This window comes from Polyodon spathula, chromosome 9 (genome assembly GCF_017654505.1).
Source record: "Polyodon spathula isolate WHYD16114869_AA chromosome 9, ASM1765450v1, whole genome shotgun sequence".
NCBI lineage: Eukaryota > Metazoa > Chordata > Actinopteri > Acipenseriformes > Polyodontidae > Polyodon > Polyodon spathula.
The window spans coordinates 38,389,090-38,399,203 of NC_054542.1; the positions used below are offsets into that span (position 1 = coordinate 38,389,090).

Sequence of the window (10,114 nt, forward strand, 5' to 3'; positions counted from 1 at the left end):
TCCAGTGGATGCATTTTTTTTTTTTTACAGCTAGATGAAAAATGGATGTCAGTATCAAAAGATCAGCTGGATTCTTCAGGCATTTTCTGTGAGCTCGTCTTGAAACCAGAATGAAATCTACTGAACAAAACCTCAACATTTACTTTGATCCCCAACAGAAGTACCTAATCTCCACGATATTGTTTCTGACACTTGCAGCAATAATGTCTACTTCTCTGTCAGCTGTCTCTTTGTATCACGTAATAACATTAAAAGCAGAAGTAGCCACGTTGAAGACAGAGATTTTCAAAAAGCGAGACGAGCACTTGGTATCATTGACCTACCCTGATGGAGAAATGCCCGAACCAAACAGGGACCAAGAGCAGGTGAGTTATTTAAAAAATAATCAGAATAGGTACAGAAATTGTCAGTAGCTGGCAGATCAAGTACTTAGGCTACTAAGACTGTGCATTGGAATATACTTTTCTTGATTATGTTTTATGTTAATTTGATACTAAATTATAATGTCACCTTTCTAGAGAGTGCAGCATGTAAATGAAGAGGATATACTGGAAGACCTCAGGACAGTAAACTCTATATCAAAGCCGGGTAATCCCAGAATAAGGTTGCGCAGGTCAAATAATCTCACTGATAAAACAGGTAGGGTTTTTTTTTTTTTTTTATGAACCATAACCACGTTTGTTACACATTAATGTAATCAGAGATTACAAGGATCCTATGTATGTGTTTGCACTACTAAGTGTTATGAAAAGCTAACATGACACATCAAGAAGACCACAGCACAATATATACAGTAGAATAGTGTTACTGGACTATACTGTGTACATAATGCATCGCCTATATATATATTACCCATAACTTGTTTCTGAAAGTTGGGGTGAGTGTATTATTCTGACAAGTATAGTATTGTTTAAAATTTGAAATTAGCAATCCTATAATTTTTACCTACATCTGAATTGTTTCTTGCTAAAAGTGGAAATAACTATGCACTGGAGCTAAATTAATGAATGTGAAACTCATTAATGAGCATCAACCACCCATCTAAACCATGGATAAGTGGTTGTGGCAAGGTATAGATTAATTTGAGCAACCGCTTCACTTTATACTGTAGGCGGAACTCTAAATTCAGTGATATACAGTATATGACATCTGATGGTAAAGAACGTGTTTTATTTTATATATTTAATGCTGGTCGAAAACTGCTGTGTATAAATAACAGTATCAAGCTTTATTGGAACAGACTTTGTGTGGTGAGATAAACATTGTGGGTGTTAAAGTCCACATCTACATTTCCTGCTGTTTCTTCACAGTTTGACATTTGCTGTGTCACACAATAACAGATTGTTAAAGACAAACTAATCAGACATGGCTTGTACTCTTTGTTTTATTTTCCAGTACTTCAGCCGTGTTTGCAAATGATCGCAAACAAAGATAAAGGCACCTTCCAAAAAGGTACTTTTTTCCCCCCCTAATTCTACATTACGATTCACTTATATATAAATTTTTTGTTGTTGAAATTGATACAAAAAAAAGTGATAATAAAATGTATTAATTTGCAAAGTGAATGTTCACAACTGTACTGCTGTATGAATTAATTCAGGTATACAGTTGTTCAAGTCACAGGGTAGTGGATCTGTGTTTAACATGTTCCTTTAAAGCGTTGTTAATACATTGTCTTTAGTGTTTAAAACTATTTTTAAGAGATAACTGGGACTATTTCATTGTTTAGACTGAAAGCTCTTGCCTGTACATGTAAGTTAACCTTAACTGTTCTACTGTTTAGATTTTCTTCAGAGGCCTACACAAAGATATATATATATATATATATATATATATATATATATATATATATATATATATATATATATATATATATATATATATATATATATTTGTAAAACTGACAATAAAAGACAAACACAATTTATTACTATGGTCGTATGGAAACAATCTTTACCGATTTAAATTCTTCGAAATGTTCGTCTCGAAAAAGATTTGTAATTAGAAGTTTTTCACAAATAAATATTTATATATATACGAGGGAGTGATATTTCACCTTGAGCCCCCCCCCCCCCCCCTGTCTGTGTGTTGTACTGCATAAAATATTGACTAGTCGTAATATTTGCCCCCTCCCCCACACCCCGTGGTACCCTGTAGATTGATTTTATGATTTATTTTACTGAGGCGAGATATAGTGACGTACATATCACTTCGTTTTTACACTGAAAGGTACTTAATCAGTATTTCGTGGTACATTAGTGAGATATAAGAAATGGATCCTTTTTAGTAAAGCAATGAGCAGTTTTTAAACTATAAATAGCCTGGCTAAATGGTGGTCAGGAGTTCAGTTTGAAGCGATAGACAAGCAATCCGAGTGCGAGAAGGGGAGAGCGGGTCAGGAGAGGGAAGAGGGAATGGGCTCGTCTCCAGGAGAAAAGCTGCAGCTCCTCTCGCATCATGAAAGTAAATACATTAGGAAGGATAACCATGTAATAGGCCTAATATTTATTTAGTTATAAAACAAATGCCGAGTAAGATGTCTGTGTTATTAAGTGCCAGCGCAGCTTTTCTTCAGTTCAGATACTGTATCAAAAGGGAGAGACAGAAACAGAAGTTAGACTTAGAAGTTGTTTAGAGTTTGAACAACACCGGCACTGTATTTACTGTAGAAATATTGCATGAGTCATTGGGGGACATGCTGTAGGATTGTTATATCCGAAGTGCATTATAATTGAGAGCCTTATAGTGAGGGAGCTGTAGAAATCTTGGGTTTACAAGGTTGGAATCATTTTAGTTGAAATTCCTGTTAGATATGGTATGACCCTGCATTAACACCACTGAAAAAAATAGAAATAAATCTTCAGACTTTCTACACTTTTCTGGATACATAAAATAAGGTTGCATCTAGTTCTCATAAAAGGGACCCTATTTTAAGGCTAGTTTTAGTTTGTACATGACACTGTAAATGTGTAGTTAGTAATTCAAATGGAGATATGAGGTTTTAACAGTGTGACAGTGACAACTTCGAAAAAAATACTACCAGGAAATGGTTAATTTGTCTTGTACAATACCCCTGATCAAAATTAATAGTGACTCATAGAACGTAGTTGTGTCCCAAATATAAAGCCAATATGTTGTCCATAAAAAAAAAAAAAACTAATAAGTCACATGACTACAATATGGCAGCCCTGTTAGTTCACAGGTCAGATTAAAAGGTAATTTAAATGTGACCCATCTGACATATAGTAATCTGAACTGAACAGTAAAAGCAGGATTTGCAAAAGGTGCAAAATAAGAACTAGGTCACAAAATTTTTTTTAAAGTCCAATTAATGTAACCACCTCACTTGATTTATATTTTTAAACAACTGAATACCAGACCCATTTCATCTAAATCTTTTGAAAGCTATGTACTTAGTGACCCAAATCAGCTTTTAGAAATCACTTTGCGACCTAGTTCTTATTTTGCCCCTTTTGAAAATCATGCTGTAATTGTGCGGTTCTGGTGGGAGATAATACAATGCTACTTAGATATGGATATGTGTTTTAAAGTGCTGGCAGTCTTACCTTTATGCTTCTACGATGGTCTTTGGTCTTCTTGCATGTGAACCATCTTAATCACAATTGATTTGTTGGTTCTTGCTATGTGGGTGGCAGCTTTTTATTGCTGTACAGCAGCCAAGTGCTTACTGAAATATTTCCAGAAATTTAAATGTCAGGACCACATTGTTTTAGTTATGCAGTTTATGTGTGACAGATATGTTGGGTTTGAACAGTACAATTCATCTGCATTTGAATCCAGACTGGCTTTGGACCTGCGTCAGAGTTGCATGGAGACAGTACATTTCGAGTGAATATCTTAATATTTGGTACACAGCTGTAGTTTGATTTTCTTACTTAAGTTCCATTACCAGTATTGTCTAGTAATCCCTTTCATTTCCGCATTGCTTGGGCATGGGATCTTTATGGTTGGTACACAATTGTATTCTATTCTCAGTCCCTGGCCACCTTTCGGCGCCTCCTCAAGACACACCTGTTAAGACAGGATCTGCAAACCTCACAACTCTCAATCAAACTAGGCTATATGATACCCTACTGTATCAGTACTTTCATCATCTTGTACTTGCACTGAACTGCTCCACACTAACATAATTATAATTTCTGTATGTTGTACTTGATTTTATTCTTAAAGGTAACCGTATTCACGTTTTTTGTAATAGTATTTGATCCATTTATTGTACTTACTATTTGCTTTTACTGCCGATTTTATTGTATTCTATAACTTCTATTATCTGTAATGTGATACTTTGTAGAAACTGTAAGCCGCCCTGGATAATGGTGTTTGCTAAGAAATTAATAATAATAATAATAATAATAATAATAATAATAATAATAATAATAATAATAATAATAATTCTCTTTTGCAGGTGGTTTCCAGTGAACATGAACTGTTTTAGTGCCACCTTTTTGTTTAACCTCTTTTTTCACATTTCTATTTTGACTTCCTGTTGACAAACCATCTGATTGCATACGGCACACCACTCTGGATGCTTTGCTCTTCTTGTTCCTTACAGCTTTTACTGTTTGGAATGATATTGGGGTATCCATTGTATAAACCTGTTACTTTGCTATTTTTACCTCTTTTTACTGTATTTCTATTGTTATATTTCTGTATAGTTGATGTTCCTAGTGAAAATAGGAGGCAAGAAAATGGATTTTAATCATTTTTTTTGCTTAAATATTGTTTTTATTATCATGTGAACTGGGTGTGGTGGATGACCTCTCAGTGTTGTGTCTCTCTGGTGTTTTTATCAGGTGAAAATACAGCTATCCCTTGGCTTCCAGGTCTCAAAAGAGGCACTGCTCTGGAAGAGCAAACCAATGCAATAATTGTTAAAGAAACCGGGTACTTTTTTGTGTACAGCCAGGTAAGAACAGAGATTTACAGCAGTTTAAAGACAATAATACATACTAGTTAAGCAATAATTTAACACATGTTATTTTGTTTTTTCTTACAGGTTTATTATAAGGATAAAATCTATGCAATGGGGCACATAATAGTAAGGAAAAAGGCCAGCATAGTTGGAGATGAACTGCAAAATGTCAATTTATTCAGATGTATCCAAAATATGAGCGATGATTTTCCTTTCAATACCTGCTATACAGCTGGTGTGTACGTTTTTTTTTTTGTATTGTGCTTAATCTAAATGATGTTTTTTTATACTACAAGTCTGTTTTTTTTTTTTAGTGACCCCCTCAACAGCTTCCATTTGTTTTAACTATGTCAGCTATGAGTGATTTTCATTTGCATTTGCAGTTCACAATCTGAGAGATAAAGTTCAAAAGTATCCCTGATTGATTATAAATAGGTAGTTTATATAATATTTTTCACAGAGGGTGATGCTGTGAGTCACGTGATCGGGAGGTCTAGACTGGGGACACTTGGGGAGTGAAGCATTGGCCTGTGTACATTTTTTAGTTGGTTAGCCATAGCACAGCAGCGACCCCTACTGGCCAGGGTGCCAGATTAGGCTGAACTCTCACCTTTAGGATTCAGTGACATGGCAACACATAGCAACACCTGCTTTCTGAAGAAAGGCATTGCTATGTCTATATTGATAAGCTTTGTAATATTAACTGCAGTTTCATTTTTTAAGAAGTTCGTGTTAACTTTCAAAGTAGTTTGTATAGCAGCAGCTTGCCTATTTGCCTAAAGTATTTTCATCAGTTAAAATGTTAAATTCTGTGTTGTCTTTTCTTCTAAAAGGGATTGCAAAACTAGAAGAAGGAGATAGTATTGAACTCCTCATACCTCGACAGTCAGCAGTGGTATCTCTGGATGGGGATTCAACATTCTTCGGCGCTATAAAGCTTGTATGAATTTTGTGGATCAAGCCAAATGGGTGGGCACTAAGACATACTTCTCTGTTTGTGGGTGTGTCTGAGTAGACTGAGGGTAGTTGACACTGTAGAGACCTGTTTCATTGAGGTTCCGTCTGCTCAGCTTCTTCTGATACAAACAGGAAGCCCAATGGTTGTGTAAGCAATTGTGTCACATGGTTTATCGGAAAGCGACTTGGGGTGGTGCCATCACTGGTGACAAGCAAATCAAACAGGATGTTCAAAACATCAGGCATGGTATTAAAAATATATATCTTTCATTTTTCGACGTACAGGTGACTTGAGTCTTAAGGGGTTATAGATAATGAAATAATTACAAAAAACATTTCTTGTCACACCTTTCCATTTGCCATGTAGGTCCCACATGTGCATTTTTGTAAGATTTATATGTATTTTCATTTTTAAATACTAGGTTAAAGAAAGTTTGCATGCCTTACTTTCAGGTAGACTGTTACACTTCCTAGCTTAGTGCATCATCTGCCCCCCTTCCACAGCTTCTTTCTTTGTTATTAACTAACTAGCCACTTTCTCTCATGACACGCTATGCAGCCAGTGAAATGCTTTGACCCCAATGGCACTGCTGGGGTAAAACGACTTTGAAGTGCAATTCTAACAGATTACCTGAAAGAAGGGCCTGCAAACAACATCGGGAAAATACATGTTTGCTATATGAGACCTACATAACGAATGGTCCAATTCATTGAAGTATTTAATTAGATATAGGCTAACCCAGCATTCAGGTTTCCAATGACCCAGATCCAAAGTACTAGATAGGATCTACAATAAAAAAATTGGTTTCATTGTACATTGCAGATATACCTTTTAATAGGATCAGTTAAACCTGTATGAAAAGTACCCTCACTTTCAAGACCACAGAGGTCTCTTCAGGTGTATTTTATGTACATATTCAGCTGATCCTATTAAAAACTATCATCACCAAAAAAAAAGATCTGCTTATCCTACTCTGTGTACATTGTACAGTTTATATACCGTATAGATGTAATATGTATTCATAGCTAAATTGGATTTACATCTCATAAATTCAAAACAACAATTCGTTCATGTTTTGTACCTGTCAGTAAAGAAAGTACTTGTAAAATGATCAGATTTTTTTTTTTTTTTTAATAAACAACTGAGGTAAGTTTAAGAATACTTGATATGTTGCCTTAACCGTGCTATACCTGGTAATGAATCTTCCTTTAAATCACAGTCATGTATTTTTGATTTCAAATGCTTAGAACCTTATATCAGGCAAATAGGTTTTCTTTTTTTTATCTAAACAAGGAACAGAAAGAAACAAGGCATGCTGGGTGAAACAAAGTACATATTAAGTTACATAAGCAATAAACTACTTTTTTAATTTTTTTTCTTAAAAATATAAAGAAAATACATGCGCGTTTGGTTATTAATTACTAATTTCATCTCCTTTTTAAAAGGAATAAAACTGGTAGTTTTGAGCAATAGTGACTGACTGCTATGTAATTCTTTTTTTTATAGTCAGGGACAGAGTAACAGTTTTGTAAGGTGTAATGGAGTTTAGTTCCTCTAGATGGCAGCTACACTATGCCCTTGAAATGCACACAAGAAAATATATGTATAATGTACTGTACAGAAATGTATTCCTGAAGGGAAATGTATGTCAGGCAACATATGAATTATAAGGTCATTTTGAAATTCTTTCATGGTTATACTATGCACTTACCACAGTGTACCATGTTTTGCCATGATTTTAATATGCCTTACCATACCTCTGTGTCTTTACAATGCTAGCCTATGCTTATTCATGCTTTCACTATGTTTTCTAACTTTGATATGCTTTTATAAGATCCATCCTTGTTTTTAGCCAACACACCGCTCAGAGGAGCTGATGTTGACATGTATAGATGGCATGTTATTGCAATTGATACATAATGTGTTATTCAGAGACTTCATATGACTTTGAGAGTGATAGCATCTGGGCGTTTTTTGACACTTCTGGAGCTCTAAGATGAGGTTGTAACGTTGGTTTTCACAGTTACTTCAGCTTTCTTGAAACCATGAAGTAGATGCTTCCGGCAGATAGTGCACATGCTCAGCGGCAAAAAACAATTGTGGAACCAGAAATTCAAAATATGTCAAGTGCTATACTTGGTTTTCCTGTCTGACGTGTGCAGTATTGCTTCATGAAGAAGCATACACACACACGTGTGTGTGTGTTTAAAACCTCTCCCATACAGTTCACTGAGCAGCTAAAATTATCACTGCAGCTGTTCCATACAAGCCTGACAGAGGCTTATAGTCAGTGACAGCTGGTCATGGACAATTGCACACACTTGTGTTTTTAAATGAAACTGTAGCTCATACTAGGTATCCAAGTAAACAAAAGTTAAGAACAATTATCTGAATCAACAAACAAATAAAACAACAAACCATTCCACGCTGATTGACCGATGTACCCTCTGTTGAGTACGTATGCTGTTTTGGATCACACTATCTCTCTGGTATAGATCTTTCTAGTTTATCAGACCAGTGGAGGGCATTATGTGGTTGCAATGTGAAGCGTGTGCATGATTGCTGTTTGCAAACTATGGGTTTAGAGTCTCCACAGTATATTAAACATCAAGTAGCTTTAGATAGATTTGTAATGATGTCTGCAGTCATTCTGAGTGACACCCTGCTCTGTGGTTCCAATATTGAAATCATCCCTTTACCTGGCATAGAATTTGCCTGGAGCTTCACTGGAGATCAAAAGTAGTCTTTGTTGCATTCAGCTCATGACAATATGACCTTTAACCTCTGCCCACCCCACCTACTCTACCTATATATACAACAAATTTACTGCACTGTGTTTACTTTTCTACACAGCCAAAGTGGGCTTTTGTCCAAAACATTCTGAAAAAATTGATTTTTTAGTAATTAAAACCATTTGTGTACAACATCCAAAAAAAATAAAAAATAAATTATTGTACACTGCAGTTATACGTCCTTTCAAATCTACGGTATATATGCAGTGCCTTGCAAAAGTATTCAGACCCCTGACCAATTCTCTCATATTACTGAATTAGAAATGGTACAGAAATTTCGTTCTGTTCGATATTTTATTTTAAAACACTTAAACTCAAAATCTATTATTGTAAGGTGACATTGGTTTTATGTTGGAAAATATTTTTAAGAAAAATAAAAAACTGAAATATCTTGCTTGCATAAGTATTCAACCCCCATACATTAATATTTGGTAGAGCCACCTTTCACTGCAATAACAGCTTTAAGTCTTTTGGGGTAAGTATGTACCAGCTTTGCACACAGTGTCGGAGTGATTTTTGCCCATTCTTCTTGGCAGATTTGCTCCAGGTTGTTCCGGTTGGTTGGATGACGCTTGTGGACTGCAATTTTCCAATAGTGCCACAGATTCTCAATGGGATTGAGATCAGGACTTTGACTGGGCCACTGTAGGACATTCACATTTTTGTTCTTGAGCCACTCCAATGTTGCTTTGGCCTTGTGCTTGGGATCATTGTCCTGCTGAAAGGTGAATTTCCTCCCAAGCTTCAGTTTTTTAGCGGACTGAAGCAGATTCTCTTGCAGTATTTTCCTGTATTTTGCTCCATCCATTCTTCCTTCAATTGTAACAAGATGCCCAGTCCCTGCTGATGAGAAGCATCCCCACAGCATGATACTGCCACCACCATACTTCACTGTAGGGATGGTGTGTCTTGAGGTATGGGCAGTGTTAGGTTTGTGCCACACATAGCGCTTTGAGTTTTGGCCAGAAAGCTCTATCTTGGTTTCATCTGACCACAAAACCTTTTCCCACATTGCAGCTGGGTCACTCTCTGGGTCACGTGCTTTCAGATGGTACTTTCTGAGTAACGGCTTCTTTCTTGCCACCCTCCCATACAGGCCAGTGTTATGCAGAGCTCTTGATATGGTTGACTGGTGCACCATTACTCCACTCCCAGCCACTGAACTCTGTAGCTCCTTCAAAATGATTGTTGACCTCTCTGTGGCTTCTCTCACAAGTCTCCTTCTTGTTTGAGCGCTGAGTTTTGAGGGACGGCCTTTTCTCGGCAGTGCCTAGGTGGTGTGAGGCAGCTTCCACTTCCTGATTATTGATCCAACTGTGCTCACTGGGATATCCAAACACTTGGATATTATTTTGTACCCTTTCCCTAATCTATGCATTTGTATTACTTTATCTCTAACTTCTGTAGAATGCTCTTTGGTCTTCATTTTCC

General features: G+C 36.2%; 1 protein-coding gene across 1 annotated transcript; it reads left to right on the forward strand.

The window, feature by feature from the left end:
* Nucleotides 1-8,914, forward strand: LOC121320805 (tumor necrosis factor ligand superfamily member 13B-like). The gene is made up of 6 exons (XM_041259453.1): nucleotides 1-365; nucleotides 519-639; nucleotides 1,396-1,452; nucleotides 4,815-4,927; nucleotides 5,018-5,168; nucleotides 5,767-8,914. The coding sequence occupies exons 1-6, from the start codon at nucleotides 111-113 to the stop codon at nucleotides 5,877-5,879; spliced, it is 810 nt and encodes a 269-aa protein (XP_041115387.1). The 5' UTR covers nucleotides 1-110; the 3' UTR covers nucleotides 5,880-8,914.
* Nucleotides 8,915-10,114: the final 1,200 nt, after the last annotated feature.

Excerpts from the sequence above, each read along its gene's own strand:
- LOC121320805 (XM_041259453.1), top strand. The coding sequence starts at position 111 with ATGAAATCTACTGAACAAAACCTCAACATTTACTTTGATCCCCAACAG. Across the intron at positions 640-1,395 it reads TAATCTCACTGATAAAACAG|TACTTCAGCCGTGTTTGCAA; the intron begins GTAGGGTTTTTT and ends TTTATTTTCCAG. Across the intron at positions 5,169-5,766 it reads CAATACCTGCTATACAGCTG|GGATTGCAAAACTAGAAGAA; the intron begins GTGTGTACGTTT and ends TTCTTCTAAAAG.